Raw genomic sequence first — 21,545 nt, 5'->3', positions numbered from 1 at the left:
TATGCAGTCACTTATGGGACAGAGTTTACTGTTAATTATAAAGATTAAATTCTTGTAAACAGATCAAAGATTTATCAAATTAACTGTGACTGTGCCAATTGATTTAATAGAAAATATTAAGTTAAAAAACCCAGGAAGTGAATGTTCTGCAGGACCACCAGTGTCTCCTAGTGGCACCCAGCTGTAACCAGCAAAGCCCAAATAAACTTTGATTCCACCCCATTTAAGTTAAACACAAAACAAAAGTGCACTTGGTCACTATGGCTTTGCAATTTTATGTTCACTAGCTGGATAAAAGGAGTTACAATTTCAAACTAATTGACACCACTTTCATCCCTTGAATCTCAGTTTCTTTTGATGCTGACAATGAAGGCATAGGGTAGGAAGGGAGACAAAAATATCTGACTGTACTACAGGGATTTGCCACAAGGCTTTAGATGTACCAAACAGTCCATCTAGGACGCAAATACCTGACTGGACTATCATTAAACTAACAGACATCTAAGATTTTGGTAATTCAACCAACACTCCTAAGTATGCCATTTTGTTTAAGGAGCTTTTGTTAGGACAGTCATCCAGTGCTAGTTCTGGTACCACAGATGCTGTTTTGTCAGGCAGTGATAATAACAGGTTCTTAAATGGTAAAGTAGATATCCTAAGTCATTCAGCTCTCAGGTTTGATTCCTTCAGATGATGTCCCCCGTCTGTTTCAAAAGAACCGAATCTGTAAAAATTTCCCAGGCCCTGAACACAAACACCTTTTCAGAAGTATAACACATTGAGCAAGACAATGGAGGTAACAGCAGTTATCAGAATAACGTAATAGTCGCTAGGTAGTGATGTTCCCCGTTGACAGGCGGAAATTGGGAGAAGACTGGCAGCTCTGTACGTATCCATGCCCTCCCTTAGTAAACCAGAACACTTAACAGCTCTGCAGAGGTAACTATGCAATCAAGTCCTATGGTCTGGAAGCATTTTCTGCCCCTCAGTCCCTTGCAATCATCTAAGAAAACCTCTAATTTCCACCTATATCTTTTGAAGTATCATACATGGAAGACTGACTGATGAAATATTCAGAGATGCCTTTCTTGCAGACCTGGCTTATATGACTTATTCATTGGTTTGAGGCAAGCCGATTGCCAGATTTACAACTCCCCTTACTTCACACAGCAGGCAGGCTTTCTCACATTCAGTTCTAGCTAGATTACTAGCTGTTGAGATCTTCTGATTGGCTACACATTCTTCTGGTTCCAAACATTTTTAAAATGTACACGATTTTTACCCTTTTCAGATGTCTCTTGCACTGCACCCTTTCAGTCTTTCAGGGGGTTGCCTACTGTCACAGGCATCTGTAGTTTAGATTCTGATAGCTCTTAAATGGATTTGTCTCAAAGAGCAAATGAGCTCAGCCTTTTCTGACCTTTGATTTCATGAAAACTATCATAAATTCAACATACATAGCTGTGGCAACCTACTCATGCAATGAAAACACACGTCAACTGGTAACAGTAAGATCTGTAACAAAAGATCTGCACTCAAAACTTCGAGGTGACTGTCTTGAAACCCTTCTAAGTTCAGTTACAAAATTTAGTGCAGAGGGAACAGTACTGAACCAAGGTCAGTGCTGAAGGAGTCTAGGCTGCTCTCCCTCCCATTAGGCTTGAAGAATTTCCTTAGAGATTTTGTGAACTGTACCGTACATTGCACATCTCAAAATCTGTCTTTAGGTTCAGAGTGACCTTCCTGGCTTGACTTCATTTCTATGTGACCTTTTTTTAAATTTTTTTGTGAGTACAGCTATGGCAGGTCTTTTCTGCAGATATCTTCTCTATATTGGTCTCCAAGACTACCATTCCACTATGTCTGAAGGCTGGATGAAGCCCGTTTGTCTAGTCTCAGCATTCTCAATGACTTGTCACATTCTACAAAGACTAATGTAATTTTTTTCCAGGCGACAAAGTCTGAATTGCACAACACACGATTACCTTTTTGAGGAAAGAGATACGTGCAAAGACTCACTTAACATCAAGAAACAGATGGCAATACCTGTTGCATCCATCTTCCAGAAGAATTAGTTTAGTGCAGAACAGACCAAATTTGAAATCTGCATGTGGAGAAGCTCTATACAGAAAGGCTGACAGTATTCAGTCCAATGGGCCAAGGCAGCATACAACAACATTGTATGAGATCAGGTGACTCCTGAAGAGCTTTAGCCAGACTAAGAATTAGTAATGCAAAAATAAACCAAGTTCCACCTTGGTTCCCCAGACAGGATACAGAGCACTAAAGGAGTGTCTCTGTCACCCTGTCTCTTATGCATGATCTCTGACAGTGTAAACTAACACTCCAATTTCATGTGGATGAAGCATATAGAAAGATGACACTATGAAATAACAGCCAAAAGAACAACTTCTTACATTTTACAGATTTAAACTTTGTCCCAGTACACTGAATAGGAATTGCTCTTTACTTCATTGGATGCAGGATCTTGCCCTATACACAAATACATGCTTAAATGTACCAGAAGCAAAAAGTTTAGAAATGCTGTTTTGGAATATCTATGTAAAGCACAATAATTACCATGTTGAAGTAAGACCGGATTTTGACCCCTCTTGCCAAGTCCCAAACTATGACATTTCCATCATGTCCAGCAGAGAAGAGAACTCTTGGATCAAAGGGATGAGGTTCAAGTACAAATACTTCATCTTCATGCCCCTGAAATTAAAGATACAGCAAGATGAACATGAGGATCATCTCAAATACTAATCCAGGAATTCAATACGGTAAAACTAGCAATTGCAACATTAACCTGTGAAAGTGTCCAGCAAAGAACAATGACTTTGACCATGCATATTTTTATATACTTTAAATAATAGCGAACTATATTCTTTCTGGTTGCATTTTTAGCTTCTTCAGAAGCATGGCAAGTATGTCACCTTCACAACAACTATGTTCCAATATTTTTGACATGATTTTAAAAAGATTAGACTCAACAACTTAATGTTTTGCAGATTTAAATTTGTTTAGGCAGAGAAGTGGTCAGAATGACCTGGCTGAGGGGACAGAGTATCACCTCAGCAAGTTGGCTGATGGCACCAAACTGGAAGGACTGGCTGATTCCCCAGAGGCTGTGCTGCCATTCAGCGGGATCTCAACCGTCTTGAGATTTGGGCAGAGAGGAACCTCACAAGGCTCAACAAGGACAAGTGCAGAGTCCTGCACCTGAGGAGGCACAACCCCATGCACCAGTACAGGCTGGGGATTGACCTGCTGGTCAGCAGCTCTGCAGAGAGAGACTTGTGAGTGCTGGTTGACAATAAACTAACCATGAGCCAGCAATGTGCCCTCATGGCCAAGAAGGCCAATGGCAGCCTGGGATGCATCAAGAAGAGTGTGGGCAGCAGGTCAAGGGAGGTTCTGCTCCTGCTCTACTCGGTCCTGGTGAGGCCTCATCTGGATTCCTGTGTCCAGTTCTGGGCTCCTCAGCTCAAGAGGGACAGAGAACTTCTGGAGAGAGCCCAGTGCAGGGCCATCAAGATGATCAGGGGAATTGAGCATTTTCCTTATGAGGAAAGGCTGCAGGAACTGGGGCTGTTTAGTCTGGAGGAGACTGAGGGGTATCTCATTAATATTTATACGTATATAAGTGGTGGATATCAGGAGGCTGAGGCATCACTTTTTCCTGTTATATCCAGTGACAGGATAAGGGGTAATGAGAAGAAGCTGGAACACAGAAAGTTCCATTTAAACATAAGAAAAAACTATTTCACTGCTCAGGGTGAGGGAGCCCTGCCACAGGCTGCCCAGGGAGGGTGTGGAGGCTCCCTCTCTGGAGGTCTTCACGACCTGCCTGGACACATTCCTGTGTGACCTAAGTGGATCTGCTTTGGCGGGGGGGGTTTGGACTAGATGATCTCTAAATGTCCCTTCCAACCCCTACCATTCTATGATTTTATGATTCTATGAAATTCAATTAAGAACCATAAAGAATTAAATAACTAAAAGTTAGAGAACACTATCTTCAACGATAATACTAAATTTTAAAGCTTTCTATTAAGTATTTCCATCTCTAGCAGAAGTTCTAGGTAATTAGTTATATTCTCAGATAAAAAAGAAAAGTATCAGACATTAGTAGAAGTGTGGTTTGTTTTATTATAGTTAGAAGACTTTTTTGTGCTTATGGTATGATTAGGTTGCAGAAATGTCTCTGTTTAAATAGGGCAAATTTATCCATTAATGGCATTTTGAAACATTTGTCACATTAAAAAAAAAGGTAAAAAGAAACATCTGTTTCCTTCTCTACCTCAGGACAGCACTTTAGGGGGAAAAAAAGGTCCAAAATTAGTTTCAGACATCTTGAACAGTAATGATTATTTGTGACTTGAAGATTTATTTTCTAATAAACAACTGACAGAGATCTCTACTACATTCAATTACATGGAAATATTTGTTAAGGTAGTTTTCAGATAGAAAAAATCCATAAGCAAGAATCTTGACGATGTATACGTAAAATTTTGCTTCAGGAAAATCAAGACAGAATACCTTACCATGAGAATATGAATGAGTTGGCCAGTGAAGGAATTCCAGACTTTCAGAGTCATGTTATTTACTGCAGTTATAACAGAGTTGTCATGGCGGTCCCATGCCACCATGGTTACTTTCAGTTTTGTGATTTTATCTTCAACTCCCTGTAAACTTTGTCTGAAACAGAAGAGCAAAAAAGTTTCAAAGCGATCCTAGTTTGTCAAAATATTTTTATGGCCCTAAGAAGTGAAAATACTTCAGTATTTTGCTTTATTATAAATAACGGATGCATTAGAAACTGCATAAATGAAAGATGTTTTCCATTATGTAGCACATAAACCCACAAAGGAATTGTAGATGCTTAAAAAATGTCTACAGGATTCTCTTAATGCTTTAAAGAGTATGTTGATCTGTTAATCTGGAAGATGACCTCTGACACATGACCTAACCCAATGAAATTTGATAGCTACAGTATTTGTTGTTAGATAGTTGACATTTGAAGAGCAAAAATCCAAAATAACCAACCAGTGAACAGTAATCTATTCTGGAGAATATTTATAATAAGTTGATATAAATATGGAGAGAGGTATGTTGTGACCTTTAAATAAGTTAAAATTCTCAGGCTATATTTAGTACTATAGCACCACCTTTACATCACTTTTTCAGTAGTAATGGCACTTAATCTTGCATGTACTTTATTTTTACCCCTATGAAAAACAAATAATAGCCATCTCTAATATAATCTATCAGAATATTCCAAAATAACATTTTTATCAGTGTGGTTTGAAGATGAATCACCATTGAATTCTCTAGCACATTCATTTCTAGGAAAACATCAACTACATGCAACAATAGCACATTGTCACCAAGTCGGCAGACAAAATACAGACTCTTCCACATAGTAAAAGCACTACAATACATTACATAATAGTATATATTGTACAACTCAATAATAGAAAACATAGTTATAGCCAAATTACTTTCCAGAAGAGGCTTTGTAAGTCAAATCCAGTCTTTCTTTCAGTGCAACAATTTCATTTTCTTTGCTAAAATTGCACTAGTGTAGAAAAGATCAAATTTGGATCTGCACTTATTCCTCTACTCAAAAGGACAAAACAGAATTCAGCTAAAGGTGCTTTACTGAAATGAGTAGCTGAGTTTCTCAAATAAGTTCAACATTTGTGATCACCACGATAGAAGAATCCACTTCTACTTATTCCAGAATCAGTTAAAACGAAGGATTTTTACTGCCAGCATTTTCAAGAGAGGGTAACTTTGTTTGTTTTCAAAGTACCAGTATTTTATACACTCTTGTCCAACAATTTTATATTCATGTCTTGTTGCATTTGCCCATAACTGACAAGACACTCTCTAATCTAAACATCTAGTCAAATTATAGCTTATTTAGTCTTCTCTCCCATCTTTCTCTTGGTCTTTCAGAACACTTCTGATCTTTTTCCTATTAAAAAAAATCATCCTTTAGGTCACTCAATATGACTAACAAAGCAAAAAAGTTTACCCTTAGAAACCTCTATAAGCCTTTCTAATGTAAGTCAGTTGCGAAACATCTCCTCCATGCAAAAATAAAAAGGTGCAAGCTACAATTTGTAAGTCATTCCCCATCTTCACACCTCTATTATTGCTTGTTCTAGTGTAGAGATTCTGCAAATTCTCAGACTGTTTAAACAAACGAGAACCTGTTACAGAGCAAGCCATTTACGTGGTACAGAAGAATAGAATACTGATTTTCTGGGCATGCAGATTCCACAATATCCTTAAGCATTACTAAAATGCAAGCAGTCTCAAGAACAAATCTGATAAATATCTATGTAAACAAACGTATAAATTGGGCTTTTAGTGGGTTTTGAGTATCTTTTACTCTTTTAATGTAATCAAAATACTAGTGGTGCTATTACCAGGACAGGCTGGTTTCCCCAGCTGAAGATGCAGACAAATATTTGCTTTCACTGGATTTCAGGAACTAGACAAGCATACTGTGCATTTAAGCAACAATAATTTAAGAAGGTCCTCCTCTCCTTTTTCTTCTCTCTCTTTTTTTTTTTTAAAGAAGTTGGCAGGTTATATCAATGGCCTTCAAGTATCTATCTGATAGTAGAACATTTTACAGTACTTACCCTGCTGGGCGAGTAGCCATATCTAACAAAATGCTTTTCCATTCCCTTCGCTTAAATTGCCAGATTCGTGCTGTTCCATCACGGCTTCCACTCACAAACCTGACAAAAGAGGAAAAAAGTTACTCAGACATTACAAAGGCTGATCTGTACAGAAAAGACACTTGAAGCTCTACGATTTAGAACTCAAAGAAAGGAAGGTGTAAGTAAGAAGTCCAAACAGTGTCAGAAGGCTGTACAACTGGTTTGAAGTGAAAATCATTTCCCATGCCGGTAAAGATTGAAGGCCTGTAAAAAGTAGAACCTGTTTTCCTATCCTGAGCCCCTTTCAAATCAAATGCACTTTGACTTTCGGTGCACCTTCCTGAATTATAACATAGCTTTGGTACAGGGACACAAAAACCCAGTGAGCTTTCTAAGAAACTGACTCTACCACACCAGGTAAAGCTAAGGAAGAAATTTAAAGGGGTAAAAATAGCTGAAGGGTCAGGAGAGACCTGTAAGAAGTACAGACAAGATTTAAAACAAATGAAAATCTACTCCAAATAAGGCTGGGTAAGTATCATGATACTTCTCTGAAGATGTGATTCCCAGCTTGAGTTTGTCCTCTACCTTTTTCTTCCCTTTTTTTGGGGTGTGGGGATAAAAAGAGGAGAGAGGTAGGTGGAGCACAATGAAGCTTGTTTTACAACTGTTTGTATCATAAAAATATACATTACACATTAATTACATGAAGTGTCAGAAACTTCGTAATAAACTGAACTGTTTTCTTTAGTATCCTTCACATCTAACTTCCAGAACATAAAGTGAAGCATTAAAACACAATAGGCTAGCTAAATAAAATACTGTTAAATCTAGCAGTCACTGAACTGAAAAAAAAAAGATTTAAAATTAAAAGATACTTAAAACTGCATGTAAGTTGTATGTGAATATATCTACAGGTACATTTCTGAAGATGTTTAAAGTATGTTTATACTCCTTAATTTTGGCAAATTTTAAATGCTTTAAAAATTCATCACAATGAAAACAACTGTTAACACTGAAGCAGAAATGTTATTAAATCCATGAGAATCCAATGGTTATAGATTATTTTACTGGATGAACCTCAAAACAGAAGGCTTTTTTTTTTCATGTAACCACTTCCAGAAATTGATATTTACAAATGTCCACAAAAAATAGCTCAGAATAGCGTGCTTACCTGCTACTACTGTTAGAAAACTGAATGCTGTCAACTTTATCCTATATAAAAAAGAGCAGAAAGAAAAAACCCCAAGTATTACTTTGAATTATCAGACTTTCTATAAAAATTATTTTAATCAAATACATAAGTAATTTTTTAAAAAGTATTTACAGTATGAAACTCCAACTCTGATATCTTCTCTGGCTGACCTGATCCAAAGAAATAAACCCTAATGATGTGATCTGTACTCCCAGTGGCCAAAAACATTCCACCTGAGAAAAACAAACATATAAGTCTTAAGAAAAAAGGGCAATCTAACGTTAATACAGTATTTTCAAATGTCTGTAACACTGAATACTTATATTTACTCCCTTAAAGTTATAGCTGTACCTCATTTCGGATATGTCTGTAACTGACCATTAAGGAAAAACAAGATTTAGAAACTCAAAAGTTTAACTGGAGTTGAATTACCTCACATTTGCTGTCAGGCAAATATGCATTTGCAGACATATCTGAAAGATTAGCTAACTACTGTAATTTGTTTGTGACTAAGCCCTTAGAAACCTCAATCTTAACAAAAACTGAATGGAACTAGAGCTCCAGTATATTTTGTGAAAACAAGTTTGTCATTTTGACATTTTATGCAATTATTTATATTGCATTCTTGCATTGTCAACTCTGAAATCAGACCGTGAGAACCTGGTAATCAACACCTTCTTGTCTCAATCCCTATAAATTCCATCTCAGATAAAGTCAACTGTTAGAATCACTCTAAGAAAAAGGTATACATCATGTCTTGTGAGTGCAAGCCTTTTAAAACATTTCCTTTCAATATTTTGTACTTAATTGTTTTCAAGAATTTCCATATCACCAGGAGTTAATGCACAGGCTCTTGAACTTCTACTTTAAATATTTGGGATTTTTTAATAGTTATTTAAACTCAATCCATCTCATTAAAAAGAACTATGCTACAGTAACTGTATAATACCTTATTTTAATCTCCATATGACTTCTCATATTGATACAAGGAAGAAAAAAGGGGGGAAAAAAAAGTCATTTACCAGCACTAAAAGAAGAGCAGATCATTTGGACTCCAGGCCGAGGGCGCTCTGTAAACTTTGTTGGCCTTGGGCTACAAATAAATAAACAGTTAAATAATTTCCTTAACAGGGCTTAGAAAAATAAGTCAGTATCTTAGAAATAAAGCACAGAAGGACAAAATTAACTATGAAAGAACAGATGGCTGCCCATCTATAAACAATTTTGTGCAACTATGCTTCATGATCTGATCTTCAGGAAAATAACACATCCAGATGGACCAAGTAATCTATGTATCAAGGACAGTTGTATCACAACTTAAATACCATTCTCCTCTCCCGTCTAATATTGCTATACAAAACACTCTCCTTTTAAGTCACCAGCAAAGCAGAAGACACTTCAGACAGCTGCCCATGATGTTCAATTTTAAACCACCATGTGCACTGGAACTCTGCTTTTTCTCCTGCAGCACACAGCTGCTTTAACAAGGGAGAAACAGCTTGTCATAAAAAATAACATACAAATATAAAAACGAAACTTAAATAAATTCCAAGTTTTCCACATTATTAGACTATACTCATTTCTTCAGAGGACATATATTCTCTGTGAGCTAGTTTCAAGTAGTGCCCAACGAATGTCAGGACCCTGGCTACATGTTTGTAAGGGGTTTTACTTTACGGCTTGTGCTTTCTTGTAGGCATTTTACAACACTTCAAACGGTGCAAGCAGAGCTAAAGCTTCAGTGGATGTGGTACTTTAAGAATGTAGAAAAGCAAACCAAATCAGACCTGGCTCTTCAGTCATTACTTCAATTCTGCTCATGCACTGCAGCAACCTCAAATCAGTAGGTGGACTTGCATAGTATGCCATCTGCAATCTTCACTCAAAGAATAAACTCACTAGAGAACAGCAGCATTACACCCACAACTGTCATCACTAGAGATTAGTTTTAACACAGAAGAATGCATATTCATAACATCCAAAATTTTCTCCTTTAAAAGCAAAATGGTCCATATAATTCATGTCAGAAGGCAGATGCATGAGACCTTTCTCCACTAATCACCTATTGCTACTTCATATAAAGTAGTAAACATTAAACTGTAGTGTAGTAAACATTAAACTGTAGTGACACGTGCATAAAACAAGGTGATAAACACAAGGACAATCAGTTAAGAAATATTTCTCCAAGCTGACCATTCAGCATAGACTGTTTCTGCCAACTTTTCTCTAGGAGTTTTGTTCACGACAAAGAAACTTTACATCAAGATGCACTAAACAAGACAACAATCTATTCTACAAAACAGTTTAAACCCTTCTTAATTGAGATACTAACATAGAAAGAACTATCAGATGATTCAATATACAGCTTACATAATTTGGAGCAAGTGTAAATAGATAAATAGGCTGCCGTTTTCTTCCACTGTGGTTTGTGAACTCTGCCTTTGGAGTTTGGACAGCTGCAAAACAGAGCCAGTATGCACTTATATTCTAGCTTGGATAACCAAGCTAAATTCTCCAGCTTATGTCTCTCTAATATGTGTTATCTTAGGCACTAAGAGACAAAAGATTATTACATTACTTTATGACAGAGAAAACTGTTTTTTGCAAAATGAACTGGGCAATCGGTGCTTTTGCAGAGCAAGGGAAGGGGACAAAACAATGTTCAGAAATCAAGTTACAAACATTCTCAATCCAATTATGAAGTGGCTGGAAGGCACTAAGATACGTTCACAAACATTTCATAGAGAGATCCAGAAAAGCCTTGGTGAATCATTTTACTCCTGGATGAGACCTATCTTAAGTTCGACATGGATCCAGAAATGAGAGGTACTGCCGTAAAAATACAACCTGCACTCCAAGCAGCAAAGAAGCAATTTGGTCTGTGTGCTTCAACTAAGGCACACATCCATATAAACATCTCAAGCTTCTCATCTTCAAAACAGAGCAATAGTGCACTTATCTGATCCAAGCCCTGGAGACCTCATTTTGGACATGTAGTGACTAAAGCAAGACTTCTTCCCAGAAAAGAGATTTGTGATATAACTTTTCCAAATTAAGATTTTGTTCACAAACTAATGAATAAGGCTCAGTATGTCTAAATTTTTATATGTAACCAGCCTCTTTAACATCAAGTGTCTTCTGCTTAAGAAAGCAGATGGGAAGTATCTCACCACACGGATGACAATTGAGATATCAGCATCTTATCCCAAACAGGAATGCCAAAATCACCAGTATGTGTTTTTCCCAATATTTTTTCGTTTTTAAAATTATAGTGGGGGAAATAGAAAAGGAGAAATGCAGTATAGTAAGCTCCTCTACCCAAATCTGTGAGACAGTTCTGCTGCCTTGTTCATATGGTCTGCTAGTAATAGAATAACACTAGAAACTTGTGATTCAAACAAGATCCAACCTAGGTGGCAGAAGAATAACAAGAAAACTCAGCATCTTTCTCAAAGAGGATACATATACAAACATTTTGCAGTACAACTAATTTAGCTTTGATGCACTGACTATTTGTAATAATTGTCCCTTAAGCCTGAGGTAGGTTATTCTTCAATTCCTAATGACCCAAGGTTGATTTTCTCTCTTTTCCCTACTGTCAGCTGACATAGAGTCTTAGATCTTGTGTTTTCTATTACCATCCAGAGTAGTAAAAGGAGACTAATGGGAAAGTTTTGATTGCCTACATTTTTAATTGTTTTCCCATCTTGTTTGTGCCAGATTCTTTGACTTCTTTACCTGCAGCAACAGCCAACTTTACTGTTCATCTGTTTGGAACCCAAATTCACCTACCTGGAATATTACTGCTTTTAGGCATATATGGTAACTGGCTGGTCAGAAATCTCTTCACTCAAAGAGGAGCAAGCACCAAACAGGAGTCTCCATGCAGAACATGCACTCACATCAGTCACAGAAACATGTTCACAAGGCCGACTGTTCTGAGTAACATGGAGATTTTGCGGTCAGACGAATCATTATCTATTTCATCCTATGGCACCAAATCTACTGTAAAGTGTCCCCCTGCAGTTTATCAGAACAGAGTTCTGTCACCAAGCATCCCCTGCCTGGGCCACGTGTGTGACCTAGATACTGAACATGCCTCAATTAACAAGATTATAAAAAAATTGGAAGACCAACACAGGAAGCCCCTAATTTCAGAGATACTATTAATACTGCAGCTGAGCTGCCAGCAAAGCTGAACACAAGGATTTTTGTGATCTAAGAATAAAACAAAATAAACATTTGCAGAGATAAAAAAAAAAAGTTAAAAACAAATCTGATTATTTTTGAGAACACACTGAACACAGGAGTGTCTATCCAAACACTGTCTTTCCTAGATTTCATTAAAAAGTTCAGCAAAGTACGGCTGGCACTGCCAATCATCTTGAAGCTACAATCAACCACATGATCATCATGAGCCTTCCCAACAGCTCATAACCTCATAACCTTAACTCACTGCTAGATGACTCAAGTAGTGTTGAGTATAAAAAGCTGAGGGGGATGTTATATAATTTTTTTCTTCTTCTAAGTAGATGAAATGTCAAGACTTCCCCACCAGTCCTCTTTTCAAGTATTGGATGATATACATTGATAACAAATGTATTCTTGATATATAGGCTGCAGTCAAGCTCAGGATAAGCATGTAATCAAGTCCTGACTTAAGCCTGTGACAGTACCCTTCACCTGTACAACTATTAGCTTTTGGTCTTGCTTGAAAGTTTCCATTTCTGCTTCCTGGGGTGGGAGTGATGCTGGGACCAAGATACAGAGCAGTAAGCTCAGATTCTGAATAACTATGGTAAGAGATCTTATTTTTTTCTGCCAGCCTTCCTCCTTTTTAGAGATACTGAACAGAAGTAAGCCTGGATTTTTCACTATAGTGATAAAAGCAAGGCCAAACTTTCCACCCCACCAGTTACTCCCTCTTCCAAATGGCCTACACATCCTATTTAAAAAAATAGCCTCACAAAGGGCTTTATGAAAAAAAATTAACAGAAAGTTTTCTTTCCTTTGATGCTCTTACATTGCTGGCATTCATTTTCCCCCCCGCACATTACTGAATAGATGTGGAAAGAGCCTGACGTGTTTCCACAGTTCTGAAAACAGATCCAGATCTAAAGATGTGAGGGAAGCGCAATCAAGCTCATTGAAAACTGTTATAACAACATATACCCACCACTGAGATGCACTGTCCATTCAATGCAGCCTCCTTGTGGAAAATTGCACTGGACTCAGTCTCCCAGCATCATTTATTTTGGTTTACTTGAACCACAGTTAGAGTAGTTTATAGTTTGTCACACTAAGCAGAACCTTCTGTAACTAACTAATTCCCCTGAAGTAGTATACTGTTCAGTTCAGGAAGAGCTACATTAAGACTTTTCTGAGTGTCCACCTATTTTGATATCCTAAGTGACAGTTATGTCACAGTCCCAAAAGACACATCAGTTTCTTATTTAGACTTTAGCACATTTCTCTCAAGTTTGAAATAATTGATGCTTTTTGGACCAAGTTAAAATACGTAACAGCTCTACCAAGTTCAAATAAAGATCTAAGACTGGAATCCTGCCTCGAAAGTAGCCAAAAATTGGATATGTGTGAACAGAAAGAGAACATAGGAATGTCTTTCAAGATCTTCATAATACCCTGTGGTAAGGAATTTACAAATTGTGAGTTATCTTATGAAAGAACCATTTTTTTCCAGTTCAGAATTGGCTACCTTCACATGATACCCTCTAGCAAGGTCAACAAGCAATTACTCATTACACGCCTTCCTCAAGTCACTCATGACTAAGTCTCATCCACATCATTCATCTTTTTCCAGACTAAAGAAACGGAGCTTAAAGAGTTCCTCTGTCTTCTCAAATACAGCATATAAAACATTTCCAGAACAGAAGGTAATGATGACACAAATTCCTGTCTCAAAATTTACTCTGTCATTAAGCAACATAAATCACTGGCATGACTCGGGTTACCAAACCACTTCCTTGCTGTGCTGCACAAGACAGCTGAACTGATCTGTTTTCTCTGTGCCACCATCTGATCACATCTGTTGTGACTACTTACACATGAAAGCATTACTCAAAAATCTTTTATTCTTTTAATATTTGCTGAGTGCACATCACTGAAAATTTTTGTTCTATACTTACATACCCTTATGGAAATAAATTAGTTCAGAACCCTCTACAATAACTGATGCCAGCTTTCTCAGCTTTCCCTAAGTTTTATCTGAAGACGAATCCCATCCAGCTCCATGATTCATCCAAACATTCATGATCCCTAAACATTCATCTCTCGGCTCATATAGTATAGCACATCAAAGTCTCATGGATTCCTCTATTCTTTAATGACATAATTTCTCTAAATTCAATTCCACTGACTCACTTTACTTAGGAAAAGGAGAAAAAAAGTAAAAAAAGTAAAAAGAAGAGAGAAATGTGGGCTCAAAATGTTTACCTATTAAGCAGATTAAGATTTCATCTTGTCATTAAGAGTTCAGACTTAAGAGACCTCAAGAAAAATGAAGGAGAGAAGTTGCCACCACTTCACACTAAAAATAAGCACGTAAGCCACCACCTCCTCTCCTCAGTAAAGTGTCACTTTGATTACAACATGCACCAGGCAGCGGAGGATTAACACTCTGAGAAACAGCTTCACCTACAGTATCAAAAAAAAAGTCAAAATACCCAGAGAATATCAAAATAGTTCAGGTCCAGACAGTTAGAGAGGTACCTGGGCAAATATATTTAAAAGTTCTGCTTAACCATGACACATTGCAAGAAAGAAATTCTAACAGCAATTACCAAAACTGCAAGAAAACAGAACCTGCCTGCCAGGATAATACATCTGTAAGAACAGATCTCAACCGCAAAGTTAAATCACTAATGATTACTAAAACAACTACTTGCAAATTTTAAGCTACAGATATTTTGTCATAAAGGAAAAGAAAGAACAAAAAGCACTTGCAAGTCACTGAACAAGTTAAAATTTTAAAAATCCACTATCTCTATTTGAGTGTCCTGACAACAGTTTTAATATCTCACACTTTAAAAGCAGAAACTTCAGGCACCAACACACAGCTGACCAAGAATTCTGTCTCCTTCCATGCTAATGTAAAGAGCAACTATGAAAAGCTGATGCAGAAAGAAAAAATATCCAAAATACATTGTCCTAATTTATCCTAGGACAGTACTGTCTTCTAAAAAACCCTGGACTTTCAATTATAAATCACACTAATTTTATCAATATAATTTCATTTGGGATTAAGAGATAAGAACAGAACTAAAAAGAATTAATTTCGACATCATATTACAAAAAAATCATTAGATTTTGTAACTAAAAACAGAAATACAGCAAAACTGGGTGTACTGTTACTTGCTTCACTCCACAAAATGTTGTATTATCCATTTAGTCCTTCAAAGATAAGCAAGTAAGCTATAGCTACATCAGAATAATCACACAGTGAACCATCCAGTGACAAGTTTTGTCTTAGTCAATTTTTTCTCCAATATTTGCACATTCTTAATTACACACAAAAAAAAAGAAATAACAAATAAAATAGCAACTAACTTTATTTTAAGGGTGCCAGCATCCCACAGCCAAAAGCATATTGTTCCATCTGCCCCGGTTGAAGATAAGTATCTTTTTGAGCCACTGCACAGTGGAGAGAACTGTGGTGGGAGAAGAAAACAGAAAAGATGTCCTGTTAATCTGTTCCAGATGTGCCAAGAAGTTCCCCAAATTATTGACTTGTCACCAAAAAAATACTCAAGAGTCACTGCCTTTCTTCAGAACAACCTTTCTGGATTACTTGCCAAAGCACTCCAGGTTCTTCCACCCCACAACCCAAATTATGCAACACATACAAATCTAAATAGAAACAAATAAAAGCATTCAGCAGTGACTACAGCTTTTACTCCATGTACCTGCACTCAGAATCACAGCCTGCAAAGGAATGATACTTCAAACTAGAACTACCTCCATGCGTCAAGAAATTCTTTTCCACAAGGATTACGTCTGACATTTTTCAAGGGTCATGCATTTTGACAATTAATACTTGTTATTTCACAGTTTGTACCATGAAGATTCTTTCTCACTTCACAGCTTAGTTGCCAGGCAAACGTTTTTATTTATTTAGAACATTCTCCCTAGGTTCCTTTTTCAGTCACATCATGCATTTTATTGCTCAGGTGAGTTCACAAGCAAAACCTACCTGCAGTGATGTTATAGATGCACTGTGGCCCTGCAGAACTGCTAAGGGTGCACACGTTCGAAGGCACCAAACTCTGATCATTTTATCACAGCTTCCAGCAGCTATCATGGTGTTTTCATAGTTCACTGCCATATCAGATATTTCAGCTGCGTGCCCCCTCAGGGTAGCCAACAACCTTCCATCATCTGTTGCCCAGATTTTCACAAGGCAATCATCTGATCCCTAGAAGTAAGGTAGAAATAATTTCAACCATACCATTAGCTGTTGTGTTAGTTAACTGTAAAATCCAAATGAACTGAAAAACAGGATGTGGCATACATAGATATATATTCCCCTTCAAGCTTTGAACAGTTTTCCACACTGCATTCAAAACACAAGATTACATTAATTCTCAACAGTATACACAAAGCATAAACACATTTATAATACAGATCACAAATCCTACTGCAAGTTGGATTTATGTTCTTCAGTAAGACACTTTTCCCAGAAGTCCAGTGCAAACTAAAGAAGCTGTTGCAATACATTAGAATGAAAATTTACATTAAATGTGAACATGAATTATGAATTGGTACTGTGTTTGTCATTCAGCATTATACTCATTTATGTTTCTTATCTTCCTAGTGTGATCTTCATGCCCTACCAGTGTTAGTATATTCACCACAGTAACAAGTGAAGAGTCTGTATGAACAGCTCTTCCATTACTAAGTACTATAAATCTGCTTTGAAATTCACATCAACAAACACTGAAATGACCACTCTCTCAACAAACTTCAGAGGCTTCATTTACCTATTCATACTTTGATGGCCTTAACAGCTGCTTGCCTGTATACAACAAATTCACTGCCCTAGTGAAATTTTCAGAACCCAGCTCTACATGTCTCATTGCATTTCCACACCTCCCTGAAAGTCTCAGTATCTTTGCACCTCGATCAATACAATGACATTTGAATGTTGCACAGAGACACTGAGTGAGGAGATTTGCTGTAAACTTTTGATTAATTTCCTTAGGATCAGAAACAATACAAAGTTGGGTGTTAGGTTTTAATATCTGGTTCACTGATCTGCTTCTGGACACACACAGGTACCATGGCAAGTTACAATGTGGTGTCACCGTTACAAATGTCACTTTAGGATTTTTCTCTTCCACTTGCCTACTCTGCAAAAGTTTATCTAGTATATATGCACCGAAGTCAGAAGACAAGGAAAAAACTATGGTCCACCTTTTATTAAAAGGCATCCAAAGTAAAGGGACCAACAGTCAAGGTTTTTAAAGACTGGTAAGCATTCAGTAAACAGAAACATCTAACCATCAAATGTTTGAACAAATATTTAGAGGTTACTTATACTACTACTAACATTACAGCTTTGGTAAACAGGCAAATGACATAGATCATCTTTATTTGGTATACTTTTTAGTCTACATTAACTATAGAAATCCCCCACTGCCACAGCTCAAATCAGTTACTGTTCAGACAGCCCAGTCCCAGAAAACCAATACCTAGCTTGGCAAGTTCTCACCACCACAGTCACGTGGTGGGAAGTAGAGCTGCCTCACTGGACAGTTGGGCAAGCACTCTAGGAAATGCTTTCAGAGGGAACCCAGATACAGCCTGCAGATACTGGAATGCATGGAAGGATTTTACATTGTTGACCTTAATGCTGATGAACAATTTATTTCCCTTTATTTCCTTAACTTTATGTTGTTACTATAAAGATGTTCAATTCTCTGATTGAAAAGGCAGCTAAATTTTACTCACGACCTTAGTTCCAATTCAAAACTAGTATCTGTGAGAAGGAGGGGAACAGTATACCTGCAGTTGCCTAACAATTATATTCACATCCTCATTTGTGGCAACACCCTGCAAACCAGGCAACTTCCTCAGGCTTACTTTTTCAGTGAATGTTTCTCGCTCCCAGGCAGTTTTACACAGCAGTTTCTCTCTTCCTGTATTAATTAAATCAATTCAGACAAGAAGTTCTTTCTCTCTAGCACAAGCAAAGAGGCTACTTTGGAGCATCAGTGACATTTTAACCCAGCATGAAAGTTTTCCTCATAATGCACTTCTTGATTTATGTGTGTACATTTGAGGTGGGCCTCCTTTAGCCCTTTTTGTTGTTTTCAGGGTTTCTCTTGTCTACACCACCTCATGCTCTTTGCTTACCCACCTGACTCATCACTTCTTCATGTGACTTATTTGTTGTCTGCCTCCCACATCTTTCTTGCTCAAACATTCTCCTTACCAAGTCGGCCATTCTATAGAGAAAGATGCCTTTCATAGAATTGTTTCCAATCCAGTCTTTGTCCCAGTCCTATCAACCACTAGACCATTTCCCTAAATGCAACATCCAACTATCTCTTCAACACCTCCAGGGATGGTGACTCCAGCACCTTCCTGGGCAGCCCCTTCCAATGCCTGACAACCCTTTCAGCAAAGAAATTCCTCCTCACATCCAGCCTGAATCTCCCCTGGTGCAACTTGAGGCCATTTCCTCTTCTTCTATTGCTTGTCACTAGGGAAAATAGACTTATCCCCACCTCCCTGCAAATTCCTTTCAGGTAGCTGTTTGTAGAGAGTGAGAAGGTCTCCCCTGAGCTTTCTTTTCTCGAGGCTAAACAGCCCCAGATCCCTCAGTTGTTCCTCATAGCAGACATGCTCCAAATACTTTCCTAGCTTGGCAGCCTGCATCTGGATCCTCTCCAGCACCTCCATGTCCTTCTTGTAGAGAGAGGCCCGAAAGTGGCGCGACCTCACCAAAACCAAGTACAGAGGAATGATTGCCTCCCTGCTCCTGCTGACAACACTGTTCTTGATATAGGCCAGGATGCCATTGGCCTGCTTGGCCCTGGGCACATTTTTGCCCCATATTTGCCTCTTACTCTGCTTTTCTCATCCTTCAGTAGATATAAGAAAAAGGTTACTCTCCCCTACACACTTTCAGCACCTCTACCACGACACAAATCAACAAAGCCCTTGATTAAGCTGTTCTAATTGGAAGTAACTCTGTTAATGCATTTAGAACAGGACTCAAAGTAGACAAAATTGCACAATAATCAAAACACTCCTTTGCATTTACAGTAGAAGTTCTACACATCAAGCATACTAGAGCACCTTACTAACAAACATAATTTTCCAAAGCTTTGGACAGTGCCAGAACTCTTTTCTAAGCATTATGTTCCTATGCGACCTGATCTAGGTGGACCTGCTTCTGCAGGGGGGTTGGACTAGATGATCTCTAAAGGTCCCTTCCAATCCCTACCATTCTATAATTCTATGATTACTCTTCAAGTTCTCCAATACTCTTAGAGCATTATTTTAAAAATAAATAAATAAATATTTCAGAGCAGTCTAACAGCAAGTACAACACAAATTCTGTAATTTATCTTGCTTTTATCTAAGCTAGGACTTCAGAAGTCACTTTAACCACAACATAGCAATGTAACTACTAATCCAATTATTTGGCACAAATCTCAAAAGTCATAGTATCATAGAATGGCAGGGGTTTGAAGGGACCTTCAGAGATCATCTAGTCCAACTCCCCTGCCAAAGCAGGTCCACCTAGACCAGGTCACACAGGAACATATCTTCTTGAATTACCTGAAAACTTCAAACCTTATTCTCATAAACTACACCAAGCATTTGCAGTCTTTGCACTTTGCTTCACCATGTTAGACTGTATGAATAGGGAAAAGTGTTCAATATTTTTACTTATTTTCTTTTCCCTTCAATATCTTTATCAAACTCATGAAATTCCAGCTTCCTTCTAGATAACCAACTTTGATTCAGATGCTTTGAACTAAAACTCAATAAATGAGCTTACTGTGCATCTTATTCTACCTTTATCGCTACTTTTAGCTCAGGTCAAACATCTACGTGAAAAGTAAATCACCTTCCAAAATAGGCTTTAACTAATAAGTAGAATTTAGTACCTTCCAATAAGATGCTGACCTACCTAGAACTTCTACAAGAAGATGACTCAAGGATCTCTTAAGTTTACAGGTGTTTAACAGTAATTAAATATAGTTGTTTGCATTTAAAGCCTTTTGAAAAGGATCCAAACCTCACTCATACTGAATACAGAAAGAGAAAGAAATACTTTGTTATTTTTACAAACAAACAAAAAAAAGTTTAAATTATTAGCTCAGTCACAGAATGTTTTTTATAACCATATACACACAAGTGAATTTCCCTTATAGTTTGATTTATTCACTTGTAAGTTACTGAGAAGCTAAGGAGAAGGAAAAATAAAGTGGAAAGAAGTTGGTAAACAAGCTCAGTAATGCACACTCCCAAATTAATTCCAATGAACAAATGAATATGGGTTTACAACAGGACTAGCAAACTTGCTGTTTAGAGATTTATAAGCAGTTTAGAGAGTAAAAGGGACCCTTTTTTATCTAAACTCTGCTTACAAAGCTCTAAGAGGATTCAGTTTTAATCCCTTTGCTTCCTTAAAACAAACACACGAGCTCTTTATTAAATAACCAGATTTGGGGTTTTCCCATGCTACTCAGTAAGTTTTCATAACTGTTCTTATTTCTAGATTCAAATTAACACTTCTCTATCTAAAGCTTCAAAAAGGTTCAAATTCTACCCCTACTCGATGCAATGATAATCTGAATAATATCATCTCATTCTGTTCTACTGTTATGATATGAGACTTAAGAATACAAACAAGCTTGTGTATTCCTCAAGAAACTGGAGTCACCACCAAAAAAAGCCCCAGATGCAGAAAAGTTAAAAAGTGTGTGCATGCATGTATGTAAAATTGATACTGACAAATAACAGTCTCAGTGCTCAAAAGAGTGACCTGAAAGTAGGAGGAGGGAAGAGGGAACTGTCCTGGTTTCAGCTGGGACTGACTTATTTTTTTCCCTAGTAGCTCGTACAGGGCTAGTGTTTTGGATTTAGTGGGAGAATGAAGTGGATAACACAAAGATGTTTTGGCTGTTGCTAAGTAGTGCTTATCCTAAGAGAAGGACTTCAGTTTTCTATGCTGTCTCACCGAGAAGGTGCACAAGAAACTGGGAGGGAGCACAGCCAGGACAGCTGACCTAAACTAGCCACAGGGCTATTTCGTACCATAGAGCATCATGCCTAGTGTATAAACTGGTGGCATCTGGCAAGGAGAGGCCAATCACTGCTCAGGCATCAGTCAATAGGTGGTGAGCAATTGCATTGGGCATCACTTTTTTCCTTGGGTTTTGTTTCTATCTCTTCTTGTTATATTTATTTTCATTACAGTCATTTTATTATTACTATTGTTGTTTTATTTTAGTTACCACACTGTTCTTATCTCAACCCTCAAGTTCTACTTTTCTTTTGTGATTCTCCTGCTCATCCCACAAGGCAAGGTGGGGAGGAATGAGTGAGTAGCTGCACAGTGTTTTGTTGCTAGTTGGGGTTAAATGACAACAGAAACCAAACACTACAGAGGGTGGAAATCACTCACGTGTGGATTA

The 21,545-nt window shown here is 37.6% G+C and overlaps 1 protein-coding gene across 5 annotated transcripts in view; it reads right to left on the bottom strand.

The window, feature by feature from the left end:
- The window catches only part of PHIP (pleckstrin homology domain interacting protein), a 115,398-nt gene that overhangs the window by 68,131 nt on the left and 25,722 nt on the right, over positions 1-21,545 (bottom strand). For 3 of the 5 annotated variants that reach the window (XM_061989473.1, XM_061989474.1, XM_061989475.1), the window contains 8 exons: positions 16,085-16,306; positions 15,442-15,542; positions 8,898-8,968; positions 8,008-8,108; positions 7,855-7,895; positions 6,660-6,758; positions 4,548-4,701; positions 2,581-2,715 (listed from right to left, as the gene is read on the bottom strand). In XM_061989473.1, the coding sequence (XP_061845457.1) occupies positions 2,581-2,715; positions 4,548-4,701; positions 6,660-6,758; positions 7,855-7,895; positions 8,008-8,108; positions 8,898-8,968; positions 15,442-15,542; positions 16,085-16,306 (924 nt within the window). Of the gene's footprint in view, positions 1-2,580; positions 2,716-4,547; positions 4,702-6,659; positions 6,759-7,854; positions 7,896-8,007; positions 8,109-8,897; positions 8,969-10,245; positions 10,279-11,667; positions 11,746-15,441; positions 15,543-16,084; positions 16,307-21,545 lie in introns of those variants that run through there. The other 2 variants (XM_061989476.1, XM_061989477.1) reach the window with 2 other exon arrangements.

This window comes from Colius striatus, chromosome 2, assembly GCF_028858725.1.
Source record: "Colius striatus isolate bColStr4 chromosome 2, bColStr4.1.hap1, whole genome shotgun sequence".
Lineage (NCBI taxonomy): Eukaryota > Metazoa > Chordata > Aves > Coliiformes > Coliidae > Colius > Colius striatus.
This window is presented reverse-complemented; position numbering and strand designations above follow the sequence as displayed.